Genomic DNA, 25,919 nt, shown 5'->3' with positions numbered 1-25,919 from the left:
AGGCAGCACGGGGACATTGTACCTGCAGGAGAGGGAAGGAGGCAGCACGGGGACATTGTATCTGCAGGAGAGGGAAGGAGGCAGCGCGGGGACATTGTACCTGCAGGAGAGGGAAGGAGGCAGCACGGGGACATTGTACCTGCAGGAGAGGGAAGGAGGCAGGGCGGGGACATTGTACCTGCAGGAGAGGGAAGGAGGCAGCGCGGGGACATTGTACCTGCAGGAGAGGGAAGGAGGCAGCGCGGGGACCTTGTACCTGCAGGAGAGGGAAGGAGGCAGCACGGGGACATTGTATCTGCAGGAGAGGGAAGGAGGCAGCACGGGGACATTGTACCTGCAGGAGAGGGAAGGAGGCTGGACGGGGACATTGTACCTGCAGGAGAGGGAAGGAGGCAGCACGGGGACATTGTATCTGCAGGAGAGGGAAGGAGGCAGCACCGGGACATTGTACCTGCAGCAGAGGGAAGGAGGCTGGACGGGGACATTGTACCTGCAGGAGAGGGAAGGAGGCAGCGCAGGGACATTGTACCTGCAGGAGAGGGAAGGAGGCAGCACGGGGACATTGTACCTGCAGGAGAGGGAAGGAGGCTGGACGGGGACATTGTACCTGCAGGAGAGGGAAGGAGGCTGGACGGGGACATTGTACCTGCAGGATAGGGAAGGAGGCTGGACGGGGACATTGTATCTGCAGGAGAGGGAAGGAGGCAGCACGGGGACATTGTACCTGCAGGAGAGGGAAGGAGGCAGGGCGGGGACATTCTACCTGCAGGAGAGGGAAGGAGGCTGGACGGGGACATTGTACCTGCAGGAGAGGGAAGGAGGCTGGACGGGGACATTGTACCTGCAGGAGAGGGAAGGAGGCTGGACGGGGACATTGTACCTGCAGGAGAGGGAAGGAGGCAGCGCGGGGACATTGTACCTGCAGGAGAGGGAAGGAGGCTGGACGGGGACATTGTATCTGCAGGAGAGGGAAGGAGGCAGCGCGGGGACATTGTACCTGCAGGAGAGGGAAGGAGGCAGCGCAGGGACATTGTACCTCCAGGAGAGGGAAGGAGGCAGGGCGGGGACATTGTACCTGCAGGAGAGGGAAGGAGGCTGGACGGGGACATTGTACCTGCAGGAGAGAGAAGGAGGCAGCACGGGGACATTGTACCTGCAGGAGAGGGAAGGAGGCAGCACGGGGACATTGTACCTGCAGGAGAGGGAAGGAGGCAGCACGGGGACATTGTACCTGCAGCAGAGGGAAGGAGGCTGGACGGGGACATTGTACCTGCAGGAGAGGGAAGGAGGCAGGGCGGGGACATTGTCCCTGCAGGAGAGGGAAGGAGGCTGGACGGGGACATTGTACCTGCAGGAGAGGGAAGGAGGCTGGACGGGGACATTGTACCTGCAGGAGAGGGAAGGAGGCTGGACGGGGACATTGTACCTGCAGGAGAGGGAAGGAGGCTGGACGGGGACATTGTACCTGCAGGAGAGGGAAGGAGGCTGGACGGGGACATTGTACCTGCAGGAGAGGGAAGGAGGCAGCACGGGGACCTTGTACCTGCAGGAGAGGGAAGGAGGCAGCGCGGGGACATTGTACCTGCAGGAGAGGGAAGGAGGCTGGACGGGGACCTTGTACCTGCAGGAGAGGGAAGGAGGCAGCACGGGGACATTGTACCTGCAGGAGAGGGAAGGAGGCTGGACGGGGACATTGTACCTGCAGGAGAGGGAAGGAGGCTGGACGGGGACATTGTACCTGCAGGAGAGGGAAGGAGGCTGGACGGGGACATTGTACCTGCAGGAGAGGGAAGGAGGCTGGACGGGGACATTGTACCTGCAGGAGAGGGAAGGAGGCTGGACGGGGACATTGTATCTGCAGGAGAGGGAAGGAGGCAGCGCGGGGACATTGTACCTGCAGGAGAGGGAAGGAGGCTGGACGGGGACATTGTACCTGCAGGAGAGGGAAGGACGCAGGGCGGGGACATTGTACCTGCAGGAGAGAGAAGGAGGCTGGACGGGGACATTGTACCTGCAGGAGAGAGAAGGAGGCTGGACGGGGACATTGTACCTGCAGGAGAGGAAAGGAGGCAGCACGGGGACATTGTACCTGCAGGAGAGGGAAGGAGGCAGCACGGGGACCTTGTATCTGCAGGAGAGGGAAGGAGGCAGCACGGGGACATTGTACCTGCAGGAGAGGGAAGGAGGCTGGACGGGGACATTGTACCTGCAGGAGAGGGAAGGAGGCTGGACGGGGACATTGTACCTGCAGGAGAGGGAAGGAGGCTGGACGGGGACATTGTACCTGCAGGAGAGGGAAGGAGGCTGGACGGGGACATTGTACCTGCAGGAGAGGGAAGGAGGCTGGACGGGGACATTGTACCTGCAGGAGAGGGAAGGAGGCTGGACGGGGACATTGTACCTGCAGGAGAGGGAAGGAGGCAGCACGGGGACATTGTACCTGCAGGAGAGGGAAGGAGGCAGCACGGGGACATTGTACCTGCAGGAGAGGGAAGGAGGCAGGGCGGGGACATTGTACCTGCAGGAGAGAGAAGGAGGCTGGACGGGGACATTGTACCTGCAGGAGAGGAAAGGAGGCAGCACGGGGACCTTGTACCTGCAGGAGAGGGAAGGAGGCAGCACGGGGACATTGTACCTGCAGGAGAGGGAAGGAGGCAGCACGGGGACCTTGTACCTGCAGGAGAGGGAAGGAGGCAGCACGGGGACATTGTACCTGCAGGAGAGGGAAGGAGGCTGGACGGGGACATTGTACCTGCAGGAGAGGGAAGGAGGCTGGACGGGGACATTGTACCTGCAGGAGAGGGAAGGAGGCAGCACGGGGACATTGTACCTGCAGGAGAGGGAAGGAGGCAGCGCAGGGACATTATACCTGCAGGAGAGGGAAGGACGCAGGGCGGGGACATTGTACCTGCAGGAGAGAGAAGGAGGCTGGACGGGGACATTGTACCTGCAGGAGAGAGAAGGAGGCTGGACGGGGACATTGTACCTGCAGGAGAGGAAAGGAGGCAGCACGGGGACCTTGTACCTGCAGGAGAGGGAAGGAGGCAGCACGGGGACATTGTACCTGCAGGAGAGGGAAGGAGGCAGCACGGGGACCTTGTACCTGCAGGAGAGGGAAGGAGGCAGCACGGGGACATTGTACCTGCAGGAGAGGGAAGGAGGCTGGACGGGGACATTGTATCTGCAGGAGAGGGAAGGAGGCAGCGCGGGGACATTGTACCTGCAGGAGAGGGAAGGAGGCAGCGCGGGGACATTGTACCTCCAGGAGAGGGAAGGAGGCAGCGCGGGGACATTGTACCTGCAGGAGAGGGAAGGAGGCAGCGCGGGGACATTGTACCTCCAGGAGAGGGAAGGAGGGAGGGCGGGGACATTGTACCTGCAGGAGAGGGAAGGAGGCTGGGCGGGGACATTGTACCTGCAGGAGAGGGAAGGAGGCAGCACGGGGACCTTGTACCTGCAGGAGAGGGAAGGAGGCAGCGCGGGGACATTGTACCTGCAGGAGAGGGAAGGAGGCTGGACGGGGACCTTGTACCTGCAGGAGAGGGAAGGAGGCAGCACGGGGACATTGTACCTGCAGGAGAGGGAAGGAGGCTGGACGGGGACATTGTACCTGCAGGAGAGGGAAGGAGGCTGGACGGGGACATTGTACCTGCAGGAGAGGGAAGGAGGCTGGACGGGGACATTGTACCTGCAGGAGAGGGAAGGAGGCTGGACGGGGACATTGTATCTGCAGGAGAGGGAAGGAGGCAGCGCGGGGACATTGTACCTGCAGGAGAGGGAAGGAGGCTGGACGGGGACATTGTACCTGCAGGAGAGGGAAGGACGCAGGGCGGGGACATTGTACCTGCAGGAGAGAGAAGGAGGCTGGACGGGGACATTGTACCTGCAGGAGAGGGAAGGAGGCAGCACGGGGACATTGTACCTGCAGGAGAGGGAAGGAGGCTGGACGGGGACATTGTACCTGCAGGAGAGGGAAGGAGGCTGGACGGGGACATTGTACCTGCAGGAGAGGGAAGGAGGCTGGACGGGGACATTGTACCTGCAGGAGAGGGAAGGAGGCTGGACGGGGACATTGTACCTGCAGGAGAGGGAAGGAGGCTGGACGGGGACATTGTACCTGCAGGAGAGGGAAGGAGGCTGGACGGGGACATTGTACCTGCAGGAGAGGGAAGGAGGCAGCACGGGGACATTGTACCTGCAGGAGAGGGAAGGAGGCAGCACGGGGACATTGTACCTGCAGGAGAGGGAAGGAGGCAGGGCGGGGACATTGTACCTGCAGGAGAGGGAAGGAGGCTGGACGGGGACATTGTACCTGCAGGAGAGAGAAGGAGGCTGGACGGGGACATTGTACCTGCAGGAGAGGAAAGGAGGCAGCACGGGGACCTTGTACCTGCAGGAGAGGGAAGGAGGCAGCACGGGGACATTGTACCTGCAGGAGAGGGAAGGAGGCAGCACGGGGACCTTGTACCTGCAGGAGAGGGAAGGAGGCAGCACGGGGACATTGTACCTGCAGGAGAGGGAAGGAGGCTGGACGGGGACATTGTACCTGCAGGAGAGGGAAGGAGGCTGGACGGGGACATTGTACCTGCAGGAGAGGGAAGGAGGCAGCACGGGGACATTGTACCTGCAGGAGAGGGAAGGAGGCAGCGCAGGGACATTGTACCTGCAGGAGAGGGAAGGACGCAGGGCGGGGACATTGTACCTGCAGGAGAGAGAAGGAGGCTGGACGGGGACATTGTACCTGCAGGAGAGAGAAGGAGGCTGGACGGGGACATTGTACCTGCAGGAGAGGAAAGGAGGCAGCACGGGGACCTTGTACCTGCAGGAGAGGGAAGGAGGCAGCACGGGGACATTGTACCTGCAGGAGAGGGAAGGAGGCAGCACGGGGACCTTGTACCTGCAGGAGAGGGAAGGAGGCAGCACGGGGACATTGTACCTGCAGGAGAGGGAAGGAGGCTGGACGGGGACATTGTATCTGCAGGAGAGGGAAGGAGGCAGCGCGGGGACATTGTACCTGCAGGAGAGGGAAGGAGGCAGCGCGGGGACATTGTACCTGCAGGAGAGGGAAGGAGGCAGCACGGGGACATTGTACCTGCAGGAGAGGGAAGGAGGCAGCGCGGGGACATTGTACCTGCAGGAGAGGGAAGGAGGCAGCGCGGGGACATTGTACCTCCAGGAGAGGGAAGGAGGCAGGGCGGGGACATTGTACCTGCAGGAGAGGGAAGGAGGCTGGGCGGGGACATTGTACCTGCAGGAGAGGGAAGGAGGCTGGACGGGGACATTGTACCTGCAGGAGAGGGAAGGAGGCTGGACGGGGACATTGTACCTGCAGGAGAGGGAAAGAGGCTGGACGGGGACATTGTACCTGCAGGAGAGGGAAGGAGGCTGGACGGGGACATTGTACCTGCAGGAGAGGGAAGGAGGCTGGACGGGGACATTGTACCTGCAGGAGAGGGAAGGAGGCAGCACGGGGACATTGTACCTGCAGGAGAGGGAAGGAGGCTGGACGGGGACATTGCACCTGCAGGAGAGGGAAGGAGGCAGCACGGGGACATTGTACCTGCAGGAGAGGGAAGGAGGCAGGGCGGGGACATTGTACCTGCAGGAGAGGGAAGGAGGCTGGACGGGGACATTGTACCTGCAGGAGAGGGAAGGACGCAGGGCGGGGACATTGTACCTGCAGGAGAGGGAAGGAGGCTGGACGGGGACATTGTACCTGCAGGAGAGAGAAGGAGGCTGGACGGGGACATTGTACCTGCAGGAGAGGAAAGGAGGCAGCACGGGGACATTGTACCTGCAGGAGAGGGAAGGAGGCAGGGCGGGGACATTGTACCTGCAGGAGAGCGAAGGAGGCTGGACGGGGAGGGAGAAGCATCTCGGACACTGGAGCACCAGAGTGGGACTTGAACCCTTCACCTCGGGTCTGCAGGACTATCCTCACACCCCCTCCCACCTCTCCGCCCAGCTGGGGAGGGGCCGCACGCACTGGACTCACTGTGATCTGGGAATTTGGGATCCAGTAGTCCGGGGCGACGTGGTCAGTCAGCCAGGCCGTAAGCGCCCGCGTGGGGCCGCTGCTATATTCGCCGACAGACTGGATCACATTGCACACGCTGTCCAGCACCCGCCGAGCTCCATTACTGCTCCCCCTCAGCCACGACTCACACTGCAAGACACAAGGACAGACTCCTGCATCGGTGTGGAGGCTCGTGCAGTCTCAGACCCACAGCAATTCAAAATTTATCATCAAAGGGCTCAGCGGCCACTTTATTAGGCACACCTGCTCGTTAATGCAAATATCTAATCAGCCAATCACATGACAGCAACTCAATGCATAAAAGCATGCAGACATGGTCAAGAGGTTCAGACCAAATATCAGAGTTGGGGTAGAAATGTGATCCAAGTGATTCTAACTGTGGAATGATTGTTGGTGCCAGACAGGGTGGTTTGAGTATCTCAGAAACTGCTGATCACCTGGGGGGGGGGGCAGAAAGTCCCTGCTTTATCTTTATTCCCCCCTCCCGGAATATTTGCCCCCAGCCTCAGCTCTCGCAGAGCTCAGGGACACTATCCTCCCCAGCATCCAGGGCATCTTCAAGGAGTGATGCTCTAAGGCGGCGATGCCCATCATGAAGGGCCCCCCCATCGCCCAGGACATGCCCTCTTCTCATTGTTACCATCAGGGAGGAGGTACAGAAGCCTGAAGACACACACTCAGCGATTCAGGAACAGCTTCTTCCCCTCTGCCATCTGATTCCTGAATGGACACCGAACCTGTGAACACTACCTCACTTAGTTGTTTTATTATGTATTGTGTACAGTTCTGGTCACCGAATTACAGGAAAGATGTCAATAAAATTGAGAGAGTACAGAGGAGATTTACTAGAATGTTGCCTGGGTTTCATCTCCTAAGTTACAGAGAAAGGTTGAACAAGTTGTGTCTTTATTCTTTGGAGCGTAGAAGGTTGAGGGGGGACTTGATAGAGGTGTTTAAAATTATGAGAGAGATAGATAGAGTTGACGTGGCTAGGCTTTTTCCACTGAGAGTGGGGGAGATTCAAACAAGAGGACATGAGTTGAGAGTTAAGGGGCAAAAGTTTAGGGGTAACATGAGGGGGAACTTCTTTACTCAGAGAGTGGTAGCTGTGTGGAACGAGCTTCCAGCAGAAGTGGTTGAGGTAGGTTCGATGTTGTTGTTTAAAGTAAAATTGGATGGGTATATGGACAGGAAAGGAATGGAGGGTTATGGGCTGAGTGCAGGTCGGTGGGACTAGGTGAAAGTAAGAGTTCGGCACAGACTAGAAGGGCTGAATGGCCTGTTTCTGTGCTGTAATTAATATATGGTTATATTGTTATTACAATGCACTGCTGCCACATAACAGCAAACGTCACGACATAAGCCAGTGATATTAAACCCAATTCTGATTTGCATACTTCGATAGTATATTTGCTTTGAGCCTTGAATACTTGTGCACCTGGTGGTAAACACAACTTAGACCTTCAGTTCCGAGACCGCAAGGCAATGGAACCCCACTCTGCAGTGAGGCACTGGACTCACCTCCAGCCACACGTGCCTCAGCTCAGCACGTACCACCGAGCCCTCCGGGTCTTGGTTCCCAATCCAGTACTGCCGACTGCGATAGATAATCCCACAGTTTGGACATTCCAGCACGTACCTATGCAGAGACAGAATACTCTGTGTTGTCACGGTGTTCCTTATATTCTTCTTCAGATTCATTTATTTATTTATCACATGTACACCAAAACATAGTCGGATGGTGGTGAAGAGGCTTCTGCACTGCACTTCGAGGTGACTGGTCCCGAGTTCGAATCTGGCTGGCTCCTCGCACAATTTCCACCCGTGCTCTGCGTTGGGTTAGCAACTCGGCCTCACAAAAATCAGACAAAAACGCGAAAGGGACCGCAAGGCTGCTGCCCAACGCGCCACGAGGCGTGGAGAGGAGCAACGTGGAAACATACAGTCAAGTGTATCGCTTGTGTTAACAACTAGCGCAACCCAAGGGTGTGCTGGGGGCAGGCCACAAGTGTCGCCACACATCCCAGTGCCAACGTAGCATGCCCACAATGCTCAGCGGACTCTGACAGTGTAGTGGTCACCGAGACGCAGTGCCTCCCCCACCCCCCATAGACACAGCTCACCTCAACAATCGCACTCAACTCACCCTGACCAGGCATAGCTGGCCAGCCCGAGCAACTGGCCGTCTGTGGAGGCGGAGGTCTTGGGGCTGATGGTCACCTCCAGGCCGTGCTTGAAACAAGTCTGGGTGGAGGAAGAGGAAAGAGACCGAGTCAGCAGAGGACTGGGAGGTCCCTGGGGCGACTGACGCCCAACAGGGCAATGGATGGAAGCAGAGTACAGATCAAAGGGGATTATTTCCCACCGCTCTGAGAGAATATTCTAGATCACTGCAATGTGTGACAGTCAACAGTTCACTGTCCTGGCACTATTCCGGTTCAAAAGTTACATCCAATTTTTCTGCAACATCTAAGATCCCGACCATCTAGGTAGGCCATGCCATCTTCTTGAAGCTACCATCACACAAGTACAGAATGCTGAAGCTCCTCTCCACCAGGTTCAGGAACATCTGGACTCATCTAGACTAGGTGAAAGCTCCCGAGCAACACACCCAAAATGCCAGACTGAGATGTCGGAACATGAGGAGAGTCTTCAAACATTCTCCTAAGGAAAAAGTGCAGGGTTTCCTTGCTTCTTTTAATTTTCCCACAACACATCAGAAACCCAACAACATGAGGCTGTGCTGAAGAAGGGTCCCAGCCCAAAACGTTGTCCGTTTACTCTTCTCCGTAGATGCTGCCTGACCTGCTGAGTTCCTCCAGCATTTTGGGTGTGTTACTCTGGATTTCCAGCATCTATTGAATCTTCTTATTCTAGCTTCGTCACCCTTCCTGTACAATCTTGGGTTCCTCCAGCATTTTAGATCATACAGTATAGGAGCAGAATTAGACCATTTGGCCTAAAATCTGTTCTACATTTCATCATGGCTGATCCATTTCCCTCTCAGCCCCATTCTCCTGCCTTCTCCCTTTATCCCTTCATGCCCTGACTAACCCCTGCCTTAAATATACCCAATGACTTGGCCTCCACAGACATCTATGCAATAAATTCCACAGATTCACCACTCTCCGGCTAAAGAAATTCACCAAACCGCCATCCTAAATGGACGTCCTTCTATTTTGAGGCTGTATCCTCTGGTCCTAGACTCCCCCACCATAGGAAATCTCCTCTCCACATCCACATTGAGGCCTTTCAGCATTTGATAGGTTTCATTGAAGAACCCCCCCGCCCCCCAATTCTTCTGAACTCCAAGCAGTACAGACCCACAGCCATCAGACTTTCTTCATATGACAAGGCATTCTCGTGAACCTCCTCTGAACCCTTTTCAATGTCAGCACATCCTTTCTAACGGGCCCAAAATTGCTCACAATACTCCAAATGAGGCCTCACCAGTGATTTATAAAGTCTCAACATTACATCCTTGCTTTTCTATTCTAGTCCTCTTGAAATGAACGTTAACATTGCATTTGCCTTCCTCACCACCGACTCAACCTGCAAATTAACCTTTAGGGAATCCTGCACAAGGATTTCCAAGTCTCTTTGCACCTCAGATTTTTGAATGTTCTCTTCATTTAGAAAATAGTCTACACTTTTATTTCTTTTACCAAAGTGCATGACCATATACTTCCCAACACGGTATTCCATCTGCCATTCCTTTGCCTATTCTCCTAATCAGTTTAAGTCTTACTGCTGCCTCCCTGTTTCCTCAACACTACCTGTCCCTCCACCTACCTTTATATAATCTGGCAAACTTGGCCACAAAGCCATCAATTCCATCATCCAAATCATTGACATGAAACATAGAAAGAATTAGTCCCAACAACAGACCCGTGTGGAACATCACTCGTCACCGGCAGCCAACTAGAAAAGGCTCCCTTCATTCCCAATCTTTGCTTTCTGCCAATCAGCCAATGCTCTATCCATGCTCTTTCCTGTAATACCATGGGCTCTTATCTTGTTAAGCAGCCTTATGTATGTCACCTTGTCAAAGGCCTTCTAAAAATCCAAATATACATCCACTGACTTTCCTTTGTCTATCCTGCTTGTTATTTCTTCAAAGAATTCCAACAGATTGCTCAGCAAGATTTTCCCTTAAGGAAACCATGCTGACTACGGCCTATTTTATCATGTGCCTCCAAGTACCCCAAAAGCACATCCTTAACAATCAACTCCAATTCTCCATTCTTGAGGAGTGGAATGACATTTGCAATTTTCCATACTTCCAGAAGCATGCCAGAATCTATTGATTCTTGATCATTAATAATGCCTCCAAAAATCTCTTCAGCCACTTCTTTCGGAACCCTGGGGTGTGCACCATCTTGTCCAGATGACTTATCTACCATCAGACCTTTCAGTTTCCCAAGCACCTTCTTCTCATTAATGGCAACCTCACTCTCTTCTGTGTGCTTACACTCTTGAACTTCTGGCATACTGCTAGTGTCTTCCACAGTGAAGACTGATGCAAAATACCTACTCAGTTCATCCACCATTTCCTTGTCCCCTATTACTACCTCTCCAGCATCGTTTTCCAGTGGTCTGATATCTACTCTCCCCTCTCTTTTACTCTTTATGTATCTGAAGAAACTTTTGGTATCCTCTTTAATATTATTGGCTAGCTTACCTTCATATTCCATCTTTTCACTCTTTATGCCTTCTGTTGGTTTTTAAAAGCTTCCCAATCCTCTAACTTCCTACTAATTTTTACTCCATTATACGCACTTTCTTTGGCTTTGACTTCCCTCGTCCACCACAGTTACATTATCTTGTCTTATCTAATTTTGCCCTATCGTCAGCCTGTCCTTGCTAGCAGTCTCACTACACGCTGCCTCTATAAACCAAATGCATGTGTTGCTCTGGATTTCCAGCATCTGCAGAATCTCTTGTGTAATTGATGCCGTAATTGTTTTGCCATTATGTAATCAAAATGATTTTCCCCCAGCTGAATGTGATATTAATAACTCGTGCTGTTTTAAAGATGAGCTGAAAATGAACTAAGCACTCCCAAGTATGAACCACCACAGAGTCCCTGACGATCACCCCTCTAAAGGGACAGAGGGTGCTGTCAAGTCCTGCACAATGGTCCTTTTGGGCTGTCATTAGTGGAAGGTGGGGAGGGGGACGGTGGAATTTAGATCACAGGGTCCTGTTACTCAGCACCGGATAGTCCAGGGGCATCTTGGAAAGGAAACAAAAAACTACTCGGCAGGTCAGGCAGCGTCTGTACAAGGTAGCATGCCGTCAGCATTTCTGGTGAATGGCCTTCCAGCAGAACAGGAAAAGTGAGACAACGCATTAGTTTTAATTTGCAGAAAGGGTGGGGGTAGGAAGGTTAGGACAAAGGGAATGCCTCTGATAGGGTGTGGACAGGGTTGCCATGACGACGTGTTGTCTATGAAGCCATCTGATTGGCAGATTAATGAGGACCACTGAGGGTATCCTGTGTTTTGCCCGTGGAGTATAGGACCTCTTTGTGGCGAGGTGGCGCCAGTGACCAACGCCCAGTGCCACAATCCTGTAGACAGCTCACGGAGTGGCTAGATGTTCTTCTTTTAAATATATTTCTTACCCTGAACTGAGACCAACTGCAGCCTGTAAATTCCATCTTGAGAATGTATTTTTGAGCCCACTAAATGATTTGGCGCTATTGCCAAATCTTCAGGGATTCGGCGAGGTTGAGAAAGGTTGTGCGGGGATGGTCATCAACTCCTGACAGCGGAATGCGAACCCGAGTGGAAAACGAATGGGCGTTCAGCGCCGTTTTGCCTGCATTTCACCGGTCTCCCTTTCCCTGTTGCCACTGGAAGGCGCAGGAGTCTTGGGTCGCACGCTGCAAAGTTCGATCGCCTCAGCGCCTCATGGCTGTGGACTCATTTTCAAGGGACTCTGCAGTCCGATGACCAACGTCCTCAACGCTGGACGCGCTCCACGGCTGTGGGCTCACTTTCGGGGACTCTGCTGCTCACGCTCCACGTGTTTTTCTTCACTCCTTTTTACGCCATCTTGCGCGATTTGATCACGGCGTTTCAGCGCGGAACTGGCTCTGCACACACGCTGTAGCCTGCAGCCGCTGACACAGTGCTGAACTCAGAGGCTGTGACTCCTAGACCGTTTCAGGGACCGGGCAGGGTGATGACGTTTAATTGTCGCTGTGTTATTTACTTGGTTTTTGCCAAGTGTTTAAATGGGTATGTGGTGTTTTCTTTAATCGGGTCCCGTGGTGTTTCTATGTTTCGTAGCTATCCATGGGAACATCAGGGTTGGATTCTATATACATAATTAAATAATAAGAGTAGTTTGAATCTTTGACCTCTGTGGTAACGAGGCCAATCAGTGACTTAGAAACACAAGAGATTCTGCAGATGCTGGAAATCCCAAAGAGCAACACGCACACACAAAATGGTGGAGGAACTCAGCAGGTCAGGCAGCATCTATGGAGGAGGATAAACAGTTAATGTTTCGGGCCGAGACCCTTCATCGGGATTGGAAAGGAAGGGGGCAGAGGCCTGGGCCAGGGACGTACAGATGAAGCTAAAGTTTGCAGAGGGCATATCTGACAGGGTGGCACTCCCTCAGCACGACAGCGTGCCTCTGACAGGAGACTGGGACTTGTGCCTCATGGAGTGAGCCGCACAGGAGACCTTCCCCCACTGTCCAAACCGAGAAAAAGCTACTGGCAGGAGGAGTGAAGCTCCCACTCACTCTGAACAAGGCCCCAATGAATCTACCCCACCCTCCTCTCTCTGCACTGAGGGCAAGGAGTGAGGGGTGGCATAGGGTGGGGAAGAGGACCCTGACCCCGAAGCTCCCGCTCACTCTCAACAGGCCCAGTAAATCCACCCCCCACCCCCTGAGGGGAAGGATGGGGGAGAGTGACACCCACCTTGCAGATCAACACCTTGTTGTTGTACTGGTGTGTGAAGCGACAGCGCTCGCTGGCCGTGTGAGCTATGCCATCCTTTAGGTGGTTCATGCTTCTCCCGCACCGGGCCCTGCAATGCACAACGTGGACAATTACAGGACAGCTCAGGCCCTACGGCCCGCAATGTTGTGCCAACCTTCTAACCCACTCCAAGATCAATCTCCTCCCAAAGGACCACAGCCTTGTCGTAGGGTTTGAGGCTTGTGTGCCTCGGTGACCCTGGGAGATGGAGTCGGGGCCTTGTGCTTTGGCTCTTGGTCGGGTCACCAATGCCAAACAGGTCAAAGGGTAGAGGCCAGACCAAGAGTGGTCCACTGGTACTCCAGGTTCGGGGGCTCAGCTCAGGGTAACAACCCTGACTGGTCAAACAAAACTGTTACAGAAACAGCAATGAAGAATCCTTCTGCATCTGAGTGTGACGGTATTCCTGAGTCTCCACCCGGGACTGTGTGGCCGACAGTAGTGAAAACCGACAGGAAGCTACTGACACGATGAAGGAAGCCCTGAACACCACCAGAGATGGAGGACCTTCATTGCTGCTCCAAACGCCAGCGGTGCAATGGGCAGTGAGTAAGTAATTTGGGAAAAAGTCCCTGGCAGGCCACTCAGTCTAAGCCCTTTATTGTCTTGTACCTCTCTAACAAGTTATCGCTCATCCTGCTCCGCTCCAAACAGAAAAGCCCGAGCTCGCTCAACCTTTCCTGATAAGACACACTCTTTAATCCAGGTAAATCTCCTCTGCACCCTCTCAAAAGCTACCACATCCTTCCTATAATGAGGCGACCAGAACTGAACACAATACTCCAAGTGTGGGCTAATCAGCTTAATAGAGCTGTAACATTATCTCACAGATCTTGAACTCAATTCTCAGACTAATGAGGGCCAACACAGCAAATGGCCTTCTTAACAACCCTACCGAGGGACTAGGCACAGTCACACCGCTTTCCAATTCAATAATCAAACAAAATTTATTAACTTAATAATAATAAAATGAAATAATCCAATAAATAAATTCCTCAACCCCCTTTCCTTCAGTTTTGGATTCACAAGATGGAGCCTGGAGCAATGCACGAGACAATACGACCGTGAAACATGTGAGCAGAATTAGGCCATTCGGCCCATCGAGTCTGCTCCACCATTTCATCATGGCTGATTTATTTTCCCTCTCTACCCAATTCTCCTGCCTTGTCCTCGTAACCTTTGACACCCTGTCTAATCAACCTCCGCTTTAAATATACCCATTGACTCTGCCTCCACAGCCACGTGTGGCAATGAATTCCACAGATTCGCCACCCTCTGGCTAAAGAAATTCCTCATCTCCGTTCTAAAGTGACGTCTCTCGATGTGGAAGCTATGCCTTCCGGTCCTGGACTCTTCCACTATTGGAAACATCCTCTCTCTCTAGGCCTTTCAATATTCGGTAGGTTTCAATGAGAGGAGGCATTTAAAGGCTGCTCAGGACTCACCCACAGCTGAGGCAGGTAGTGGAACACCTGAAATATTCATCGGGAAAGAAGGAGAGAGTTGGGAGTCGATCGTCGCTAATCTCCCCGTTGAAGCGCTCGCTCAGGGCCTGGAATAGAACATAGAACACTACAGCACAGCCCAGGCCCTTTGGCCTACAATGTCACACTAGCCTTTTAACCTACTTCAAGATCAACCTAACCCTTTCTCTCCTGAATATCCCCCGTCTGGTTGCCACGGTAACATAGCCGTTAGCGGGATGTTATTACCGCTCGGGGCGTTGGGAGGTCAGAGTTCAATCCCAGCATCCTCTGTAGGGTATTCATACGTCCCTCCTGTAGAATGTGCGGGTTGTGTCCAGTTCGGGCTGGTCAATTGGTCATTGCAAATTGTACCGCGATTAGGTTAGGGCTAAATCGGGCTTGTTGGGCAGGTAGGTAATCGCTAAATAAATTAAAAGGTAACATGAGCTGTAGGGAGGACTTGCATTGCTGTGGCGCCTGTCACAACCTCCGTGGCAATCACTCCTCAGCCCAACACAGCCATTCCATGTGGTGATTCATTTCAAGTCCAGCTCCTGGCGGAGGGAAGGCAGCGGGCAAATGGTGCTCAGCAAGATCACACCCACAGAGAAAGGAAACACTGAGGTGAACAAGGATCTGCAAGGCCGGTGCCCGAGTAACAGGGCACCTGTTATACAGTACGTCGGTGGTATTAAATCCAAACCTGACGCACTGTACCTCACTCAGTACGTGTGACAGTAATAAACCAATCATCAATGTGTATATTGATTATTTCACAGTGCTTGAACTTGTCCCCACCCCATACCTCCTCCTCCCTTGGCACCCCAATTACCTTCAGTGCGCAGTACACCACAGATGGGGGTCTCCGGGAGCGGGTGGAGGTGTTGCCCACACATCGCTGCACCGCCCGCAGGAAGCCGCTAAAGTCAGTGGGCCGGCCCACGGTCCTCGTGCCGACGTACTCAATGGAGTTGAAGGCGTCAGTGGACAAGCCCAGCTCGTGGAACCGCTTCTGGAGCAGCTGCTCAGCACTTCCGGGGGCCCGGGAATCTGCGGGAGGTAGGACCACAGCAGCACACTTCTGCTGGTTCACTCCAATGAGGTGGCCCACCCCCCCCCTTCCCACAGCACCTTCCCCATCCCTTTCAGGAACATCCCAAGGCACCTTACCGACAATTGGGGCTTGTTTTGGAGTACAAGCAGCAATCAGGGATGCCAATTTACACACAGCAAGATCCAAATAACAACATAATGAAATTACTGCAGGTCATGGGTAGTGTGTACAGTTCAGGAGACATGGGTTCAATTCCTGCCACTGCCTGTTAACAAGTTTGTACGTTCTCGCATTGCAATACGTGGATTTCCCCGAGGCACTCTGGTTTCCTCCCACAGTTCGGTTGGCAGGTCAATTGGGCATTGCAAATTGCCCTGTGATGAGGCTAGGGTTAAATCGGAGGTTGCTAGGCCAGAAGAGCCTATATCTCAATCGATCAATAAATAAGGCATTTCAGGTTGATAAGAGGCATCGACACAGACAGACTTTTTCCCCAGGCCAGAAATGGCGAACACAAAGCAACACAACCTTACGGTGATTGGACTGAACGACAGCGGGAATGTCAGAGGCAGATATTTTCCCTCCCTCACACACAGAGTCGAACACCCTGCCAGGCAGATACATTAGGGACTTTTTTAAAGGCTGTTAGTTGAAAGTAAAATGGAGGGATATGTGGGAGGGAGGGTTACATTGATCTTAGAGCAGGCTAAGGGACAGCACAACATTAAGGGTATTACTCTACACCCTAACATTACACAGCAGGGGACAAGCCCTGTGGCCCAACTCAGACATGCAGACCTCCAGACAGCGCCCACAGAGGGGTCAGAAGAATGAAAGGGTTAATGTATGAGGAGCATCTCCTGGCTCTGGGCCTGTACTCACTGGAGGTCAGCAGAATGTTATTGATTTATTGAGATAGTGTGGAGTAGTCCCTTCCGGCCACACCACACAGCAACCCCTCCAATTTAATCCTAGCCCAATCACAGGACAATTTACAATGACTGATTAACCTACCAACCTGTACGTCTTTGGACTGTGGGAGGAAACCAGAGCACCCAGAGGAAACCCACACGGTCACCGGGAGAATGTACAAACTCCTTGCAGACAGAAGCAGGAATTGAACCCAGGTCACCAGTACCGTAAAGCGCTGTGCTAAGCACTACACTACCACGCTGCCCAAGGGACAGCGGTGGGGGTAGGATCTCCCCTATCAAATACTGAAAGGGCTGGACAGAGTGGATGTGGAGAGGATGTTTTATATAGCGAGTCAGTCTAGGACCAGAGGGCACAGACAGTGTGAATGTAGAGAGGATGTTTCCCATGGTGGGGGGAGTCTAGGACCAGAGGACACAGATAGAGTGAATGTAGATAGGATGTTTCTCACGGTGGGGTAGTCTAGGACAGGAGGGCACAGCCTCAGGATAGTGGGACATCCATTTAGGACTGAGATGAGGAGGAATTTCTTTAGTCAGAGGGTGGTGAATCTGTGGAATTCATTGCTATAGTTGGCTGTGGAGGCCAAGTCATTGGGTATATTTAAAGCAGACATTGATAGGTTCTTGATTAGTCAGGGTGTTAAAGATTACGGAGAGAAGGCAGGAGAATGGGGTTGAGAGGGAAAATAAATCAGTCATGACAGAATGGTGGACCAGAATCGATGGACCAAACGGGATATCTCCTGGTCCAAGTTGCCTGCCTGAGGTAGCCCAGTCTCAACCTGCCAATGTCATGAGCAAACACCCTTAGGGCACAGGTGCCTTTGGGGAGATGATGCTTCCCCTGCCTGTGGGTGGCTGCGAGGGTCCAGTACCAGTCTCCACCAGGAGGGGAGTCAGTAGGAGGGGTCATGTCTTTCACCGTACCTTCACACCATGGGGTGGGGGGGGGGGACTTACCGCTGCCCAGTGGATCAGTGTTGGTAGTCTCATGGAAGATGATGACCGCGGGGCCGAGGCTGGACAGAGGCATCTCCAGGTCGCAGCGAACGGACACTGCCCTGAGCTCGCCGGCAAAGTGCCGGAGAAAGGCCCGTGAGGCGTCTCCCAGGAAGCCGAACAGGTCGTTGCAGAGGCGCTGGGCGCGGGTGCGGTAGACGACCACGTCGGAAACGGCCAGCACCTTCAGCAGCAGCCGCATCTGCCGCATGGGCTGAGCCGAGGCCCCCAGCAGGCCCTCGGTGTCGAGCAGGAGGAGGGAGGGCGAGGGTTTGAGGGCTGCCCACACCCCCACCGTGCAGGAGCTCTGGCTCTCCGAGGTGCCGAAGACCTGTTGCCCCCCGAAGAAGGCGGCGTTCAGGGTGTGGGACTTGCCGTCACCAGTGTTCCCAAAGATGGAGAGGACCTTCACTGTCTGGCCCGGCGTGGTCCCCAGTCGCTCCAGGAAGCTCTCCTCGTTCGCCACCTGCCCAACAAGGAGAAGCGTTAGCCCACACGGCTAGTAACTCACCTCTGGGTCCAGAGCTTACCAACAGAGAACAGGACATGCCCTTCGGCCCACAAAGTTATGCAGTTAAGTACACTTCCCTCCATTTTTTCCCTCTTGTGCCTCCTCTGTACTAGAGTTAACCAGACATACACAGCACTTTGACCAACTATGTTGTGCCAACCTTTTAACGGACTCTAAGGATCAATCTAACCCTTCCATCCCACATAACCCTCCATTCTTCTATCTGCCATGTGCCCAGCTAAGAATCTCCTAAACGTCCCTAATGGGTCTGCTTCCTTCACCACCCAAGCAGCACATTCCACACGCTCACCACTCTCCGTGTAAACAACACAGCTACCTCTGACGTCCCTCTATACTTTCCTCCAGTCACCTTAACATTACGCCCCTTCTGCTCTGGGGAAATGTTGCTGACTGTCCACTCGTTCTGTGCCTCTTTTCAGACCGTACAAGCCCACATCCCTTGACCAATTATATATATAGCGGTTAGCACAACACTTGCAGCAGAGTTCAGAGTTCAATCCCGGTGTCCTCTATGAGAAGGTTTGTACGTTCCTCCCATCAGCGTGTGGGTTTGTCTCCGGGTGCTCCAGTTTCTCCTCACAGTCCAAAGACATTCGGGTTCGTGGGTTAATTGGTCGTTGTAAATTACCCTGTGATTAGGCGAGGGTTAAATCGGGGAGGGCTGGGAAATCCACATCTGACTAGTTACAAATGGACCAAGACAAGAACTCAACTCTCTGACAGCAGGTGCTTTCTATGGCACCCCGGCACACCCCCAAAAGCAGTTTACATCCAACGTACCAAGCGTATTCAATCATTTAGTGACACAGTACAGAGCAGGTCCTTGCAGTCCAACAACCCACTGATTTAACCCCCTGTCCTAATCACTGGACAATTTACAAAGACCAATCAACCTACTAACTGGTACGTCTTTGGAGTGTGGGAGGAAACTGGAGCCAAAAAAAAAGAGATTCAAAGATTCAGTTATTATCAAGGCTGGTATCCATATACAACTCTGAAATTCTTCTTCTCCAGATAGCTACAATTAAATCACGTGAACATCATTCAGAGAGAAACATCACCCCCCCCCCCCCACCCGGCATATAAAAAAGAACGGTTTCCCGATCATCAGCCCCCAAAATCCCCTTTCCCTGCAAAAAACAGAACAGGAACTGACCCCTAAAAAACAACACCCCCCGCACAAATAAAATCTAACAGACCACCAACTCCCACCCTCCCCTCGGACAACAAAACGGAAAAGGAACGGGCATTAAAAAATACAAAATATCAAAACCACAAGTCTGAAAAGTCCAGAGTCCGTAAGCACCCGGACGCATGGGAAGAGCAAACAAACTTCCTTACAGAGGACAGAAGTGAACTCTGACACCCCGAGCTGCAATAGCGATTCTCTGCTACAGTGGCACCCAGTGTAGCAAGCTGTCAGCCAATCCGCGCAAGGCGTCAAGTAACTCTCAAAACTGAATTTTGATCAGAATAGCAAGTGTCTTATGAGGATGGGTTGAACAAGCAAGGGCTTTTCTCTCTGGAGTGAGGGGGATGACAGGCAACTCGATAGAGGTGCACAAGATGATGTGAGAGATACAGTCCTGAGTAAAAGTCTAACTATATATACGTGCCTAAGACTTCTGCAGCGTATTGTAGCAATTTTATGTATTACACTGTACTGTTGCTGCAAGACAAAAAACAAATTTCGTGATAGATGTGAGTGATGATAAGCCTGATTCTGATAGGAGTCTCTATTGTGGACTGGGAAGGGGGCAGGCAGAGGGGAATCATGACTGGGAAAAGGGGAAGGGCAGGGGGGAGGGAGTGTAATGATCAATAAGCCAATTGTTTGGAATCAGATGACCTTGCCTGATATGAGAGGTAAGATGCAATGGGGTGGTGGTAGAGGCAGAAACATTAGAGACATTAAAGAATCCCTTAGATAGGTAAATGGACGAAAGGAGAATTCAAGACTGTTCATTGTCATTCATCAGTACAAGAGTCTAAAAGAGAACAAAATCATTGTTATTCAGCATAAAACACACACACACAATAAGATAAAGAACACACTACATATAAATATAAAACCAACCCTGTAAAGCTCAGTGTACAAGTAACTGCTTGCGTGTGGAACACAGACCGACTACACTTACATAAAGTGACGCGCAATGCTATGTAGACAGGCTACGCGGGAGGGAAGAGTTAGAATGTTCTTGCAGCAGGTCAGCATGACATAGTGGGCCAGTGGCCTGCACTGTGCTGTAGTGTTCTGTGTTCAATATCTGTGCTGGTGATGGGCTGTATATCAGAGGAAGACCTTTATCCCCTCCACACACAGAGAGAGTGGAGGCTGCGTGGGACGCACACAGGGCGGCGGGTGCGTGGGACACTCCGCCAGGGGAGCTGGTCAAGGCGGATACACTTGGACTTGGGTCATTTAGGAATCTCTTAGATAGGCACACGGATGACAGAGAAATGGAGGGGTTAAGTCAGAGGCAATCGTTAAACTGATCCTAGAGCTGGCACAACATCGTGGGCTGAAGGGACTGTACTGTGCTATAAAGTTAAACTAGCTGAGGGTCCAGAACGTCCCTCCAAAACATGAGGATAGGTTGAGTGAACTAGGGTTTTTCTCTTTGGAGGATGGGAGGTGACTTAGTAGAGACATACAAGATGATAAGAGCCATGGATCGAGTGGACAGGCAGAGATTCTGTCCCAGGGTGGAAATGGCTAATACCAGGGAGCAGAATTTTAAGGTGATTGGGTGGGTGGGTGGTGAGGAAGATGTCAGAGGCAATTTATTTTTTTTAAAACAGAGACTGGTGGGTGTGTGGAACCCCTGCCAGGGGTGGTGGTAGAGGCAGATACTGCAGGGACATTTAAGATAGGCAGGTGGATGATAGGAAGTTGGTGGGCTGTGTGGGAGGGGAGAGTTAGACTGATTATTATTTATTGGGGTACAGCATGCAGTAGCTCCTTCGAGCTGTGCTGCCCAACAATCCCCTTATTTAACCGCACAGACAGCAAGGTGTCTCCCAACAATATAGAAACCAGCCCTTCAGTCCATCCAACTCCCATTTACACAGATCCTATTTTACTCTCAAATCATCAACCCCCCCCCCCCCAGATCTACCCCCTCACCCACACACCGACAGCAGGCGATAAAACCACCAACCTGGCCGCCACGAGGATGCGAGAGGGAACCGCGGCGCCCGGGGAGAACCGGCGCGGTCACGGGGAGACATTCAAATCCCACACAGCTCCAGAGATCCGGACTGAACTCATGATGCCAGAGCTGGGCTGAAGTACAGTCCACAGATCCTAGACAACTTCCCTGATGGCATGAACCACACAGCCTCCAACCCGACGGTCTTTCCCCCCTCTCCTTCAGTTCCCTAGTCTGGTCTCCTCCCTCTCCTCCTCAAATGCCTGTCCCCTCCTCCTTCCCTTTCTCCCATGGTCCACTCTCCTCTCCTATCTGATTCCTTCTTCTCCAACCCCCCACCTCCCAGCTTCTCACTTCATTCCACCCCCCCCCGGCTGGCTTTACCCATCACCTTCTAGTTTGTCCTGTTCCCCACCCCCCAACGTTCCCCCTTCCTTTCCAGTCCTGGTGACGGGTCCCAGCCCGAAACGTCGACTGATCATTCAGTTCCTCCAGCATTTTGTGTGCATTCCCAGTTACAATTCTCCCTGATTCTTCCCTTCCCTCGGCTGGCAGCTGTACGGCTACCTCACTCCAACACAAGAAACAATCCCGTTAACCGGATGCCAGAGGGAAGCCAGACGTGCCAGGGTTAACTCTGGGGCAGCAGGAACAGCAGGAAGCTGGGTGAATCACCACAGGAAGACCCGGGTGCCAGAATTTACTTTGGGGCAGCAGGAAGCCGGGAGACCAGCCTGGTGCTCAAGAAGCTGAGTGAACCACCACAGAGAGCCAGGTTATCAAAGCCCGGAGACCAGCCCGGTGTCCAGAATGGGAGACAGGGATTCTCTCCCTCAAATGTAACACAGACACAAAATGGGGGGGGGGGGGGCTCAGCAGGTCAGGCTGCATCTGGGGAAATGAATAAACAGTCGACATTTTGGGCTGATACTCTTCATCTGGACTGGAAAGGAAGAAGGAAGATGCCAGAATAAAAAGTGGGGCAGGGAAGGAGATTCCCAACCTGGGGTCCTTGGACTCTATGCTGAATGGCATAAGAAAGGTTTGGAAGCCTTGAGCCAGGAGGTGAGGGGTGAGCCCAGGTGATGGGTGCGCTAGAAGGTGATGGGTGAGCCTGGGTTAGGGGTGGGCCCGAAGGTGAAGGGGGAGCCCGGGAGAGGGGGGAAGGCGGGTGGTTGGGGGAAGGGGGGAATGAAGTAAGAAACTGGGAGGTGAGGGGCTGAAGAGGTAAAGGGCTGGAGAGGAAAGAATCTGATAGGAGAGGGAAGAAAGAGATGGAGGGGAGGACGGGGTGGGGGAAAGAAAAGAGGCGAGGAGAAGGGGTTAGAGACGAGGTGGGGGAATAGAGGGTGGGGGCTGGAGAGAGAGGGGGTGGGGGAAAGCGGAAAGATTACCGGAAGTTGGAGAAATCGATGTTCATGTAACCGGGTTGGCGGCTGCCCAGACGGAATGTAGCCAAGTCGGGGGTCAGCCACCACCCCTCGGGATACAATGTACCGAGGGACATTGCAACATCTCCCTTAGCGACGCCGACCGGAGGACACTCTCTCCCCCGTCACTACGCCCTCTGCAACAATATTTACCAGCAGCTCCTCATTCTCGTCCAGCAGCAGGAAACTTTTGACCCGATCTTTCCGCTGCTCGTCGCCCAGCTCCCCCATTTCCCCAAGGACAAGCCCCCTTCTGGGTGGGGGCCCGGTCTGTTCCGGCGGGGAACCGCGCAGCTCCAAGCTCCCTCCAGCCCGCAGCCCGCAGACCGGAGACGGCGGTCTCTCGGATGGGCGAAGCCCGGCAACAAGGCAGCACGCCAGCGAATCAGCCCGCCTCGCCGTGTCATATGACCGGGCCACCGCTCCGCTCCGCTCCGTCCCTGGAGGCTGGCGAACGCCTGCGGAAGCCGGCTCCGGATCAGGTTAAAAATCACCGGCGTACGTCGTGAACTTTGTTGTTATGCGGCAGCAGTACTTTGTCATGCGTAATAAAAACAGTAAATTACAGTAAGAGATTTAAAAGAGAAAATAAATATGTATTGCAAAAAGGGAGAAATAAAAGTAGTGAGGTAATCGGCTGTTTACTGTTTTCCATAGACGCTGCCTGACCTGCTGAGTTCCCCCGGCGTTATGTGTGTGTTGCTCTGGATTCCCAGCATGTGCAGAGTTTGTCGTGTTGGTGAGGTGGTGTTCAAGGGTTCAATGTCCATTCAGAAATCAGGTGGCAGAGGGGAAGAAGCTGTTCCTGAATCGCTGAGTGTGTGTCTTCAGACTCCTGTACCTCCTCCCCGACAGTAGCAATGAGGAGAGAGAATGTCCTGGGTGATGGGGGTCATTAATGGCGGTCCTTAATGATGGACAGCCCCTTCTTAGGGCATCGCACCTTGAAGATGCCCTGGAGGCTTGGGAGACTAGTGTCCTTGAAGATCTGAAGTTTATTTTGATCGGAAGCACAAAATAATCTGCAGATGCTGGGGTCAAAGCAACACATCACAACACGCTGGAGGAACCCAGCAGGTCGGGCAGCATCCGTGGAAACGATCGGTCGACGTTTCGGGCCGGAACCCTTGGTCAGGACTGTAGGGGGAAGGGGCAGAGGCCCTATAAAGAAGGTGGGGAGAGGGTGGGAAGGAGAAGGCTGGTAGGCAGCTGGGGGAGGGGGCAGAGTGAAATAGAGATAGAGGAAGGGAGGGGAAGGGAATTACCGGAAGTTGGAGAATTCTATGTTCATACCAAGGGGCTGGAGACTACCTAGATGGTATATGAGGTGTTACTCCTCCAACCAAGCAACACCTCATATACCATCTAGATAGTCTCCAGCCCCTTGGTATGAACATAGAATTCTCCAACTTCCGGTAATTCCCTTCCCCTCCCTTCCCCTATCCCTATATCACTCTGCCTCCTCCCTCAGCTGCCTATCACCTCCCTCATGGTTCTGCCTCCTTCTACTACCCATTGTGTTTTCCCCTATTCTTTCTTCACCTTTCCTGCCTATCCCCTCCCTGCCTCCCCTCCCCCACCCCATTATCTTTCCCCTTACTGGTTTTTCACCTGGAACCTACCAGCCTTCTCCTTCCCACCCTCCCCACGCCTTCTTTATAGGGCCTCTGCCCCTTCCCTCTACAGTCCTGACGAAGGGTTCTGGCCCGAAACGTCGACTGATCTTTTCCGCGGATGCTGCCTGACCTGCTGAGTTCCTCCAGCGTGTTGTGAGTGAAGTTTATTTTGATGCTGTGCAGTGCCCCCACCCCCATACCAGACGGTATGGTAGCCAGTTAGGATGCTCTCTGCAGTACATCTGTAGACATTTGTGAGCGTGATTGGTGACAAACCAAATCTCCACAAAATCCTGCTGAAACAGCTGCGTGTTGTGCCTTCTTTGTAGCTGCAGTGATATGTTAGGTCCAGGACAGATCCTCAGAGATATTGAAACCCAGAAACTAGAAACCGCTCACTCTTTCCACCCCTGTGATTTGGCGTCAACTGTAGGCAAGACGAAGACCATGCGGGGCAAGTCCAGGAGCACTTCTGGCTCCGTTTACCCTCATACATTGCGGTCAGTCTGATGAACTCACTCTCACAACGACAAGCCACAGAGTCACAGAACAATACCTCACCGATATAGATCCTTCTGCCCAACAAGTTCATGCCAGCTGTGGTACCCACTCAGCTAGTCACTATTTCCTCGTTAGGACCATATCCCTCTAAGACCCGCCCCTTCATCTACCGATCCTAATGTTGTCCCACTCATTCATCTACCGATACTGGTGTTGTCCCACTCCTTCATCTCCCGATCCTAGTGTTGTCCCACTCCTTCATCTACCGATCCTAGTGTTGTCCCACTCCGTCATCTCCCAATCCTAATGTTGCCCACTCCTTCATCTCCCGATCCTACTGTTGTCCCACTCCTTCATCGCCCAATCCGAATCTTGTCCTACTCCTTCATCTACCGATCCTGGTGTTGTCCCTCTCCTTCATCTACCGATCCTAGTGTTGTCCCACTCCTTCATTTCCCGATCCTAGTGTTGTCCCACTCCTTCATCTCCCGATCCTAGTGTTGTCCCAGTCCTTCATCTACTGACTCTAGTGTTGTCCCACTCCGTCATTCACTGGTCCTAGTTGTTTCCTACTCCTTCATCTACGCATCCGAGTGTTGTCCCACTCCTTCATCTACCATCCCTAATGTTGTCACACTCCGTCATCTACCTGTCCTTGTTTTGTCCCATTGACCGGTCCTAGTGTTGTCCCACTCCTTCATCCACCAATCATAGTGTTGTCCCACTGACTGGTCCTAGTGTTGTCCCACTCTGTCATCTGCATATCCCAGTATTGTCCCACTCCTTCATCTCCCAATCCTAGTGTTGTCCCACTCGTTCCTCTATATATACTAGTGTTGTCCCACTCATTCATCTCCCGATCCTAGTGTTTTCCCACTTCTTCACCTACCGATCCTAGTGTTGTCCCACTCCTTCATCTACCGGTCCTAGTGTTGTCCCACTCCGTCATCGACCGATCCTAAAGTTGTCCCACTCCTTCATCGACCTATCCAAGTGTTCTCCCACTCCTTCATCTACCGACCCTAGTGTTGTCCCACTCCTTCATCTCCCTAACTTAGTGTTCTCCCACTCCTTCATCTCCCGATCCGGGTGTTGTCCCACTGCTTCATCTACCGATCCTAGTGTTGTCCCACTCCTTCATCTACCGACCCTAGTGTTCTCCCACTCCGTCATCTACTGGTCCTAGTTGTTTTCCAC

The 25,919-nt window shown here is 53.0% G+C and overlaps 1 protein-coding gene across 1 annotated transcript in view; it reads right to left on the bottom strand.

Moving 5' to 3' along the window:
* Window positions 1-23,272, bottom strand: part of LOC140206194 (zinc finger FYVE domain-containing protein 1) — a 48,951-nt gene extending 25,679 nt beyond the window's left edge. The window contains exons 1-8 of the mRNA XM_072274500.1: window positions 22,759-23,272; window positions 17,453-17,957; window positions 15,336-15,553; window positions 14,483-14,589; window positions 12,978-13,086; window positions 8,184-8,281; window positions 7,559-7,676; window positions 5,996-6,166 (exon numbers count right to left, since the gene is read on the bottom strand). Coding sequence (XP_072130601.1) covers window positions 5,996-6,166; window positions 7,559-7,676; window positions 8,184-8,281; window positions 12,978-13,086; window positions 14,483-14,589; window positions 15,336-15,553; window positions 17,453-17,957; window positions 22,759-22,836 — 1,404 coding nt within the window. The 5' untranslated portion in view covers window positions 22,837-23,272. The remainder of the gene's footprint in view (window positions 1-5,995; window positions 6,167-7,558; window positions 7,677-8,183; window positions 8,282-12,977; window positions 13,087-14,482; window positions 14,590-15,335; window positions 15,554-17,452; window positions 17,958-22,758) is intronic.
* Between the last annotated feature and the right edge of the window lie 2,647 nt (window positions 23,273-25,919).

This window comes from Mobula birostris, chromosome 12 (assembly GCF_030028105.1).
Source record: "Mobula birostris isolate sMobBir1 chromosome 12, sMobBir1.hap1, whole genome shotgun sequence".
NCBI classification, from domain to species: Eukaryota; Metazoa; Chordata; class Chondrichthyes; order Myliobatiformes; family Myliobatidae; genus Mobula; species Mobula birostris.
Note: the sequence above shows the minus strand (reverse complement) of the source record. Positions and strands in the feature narration are given on the sequence as shown.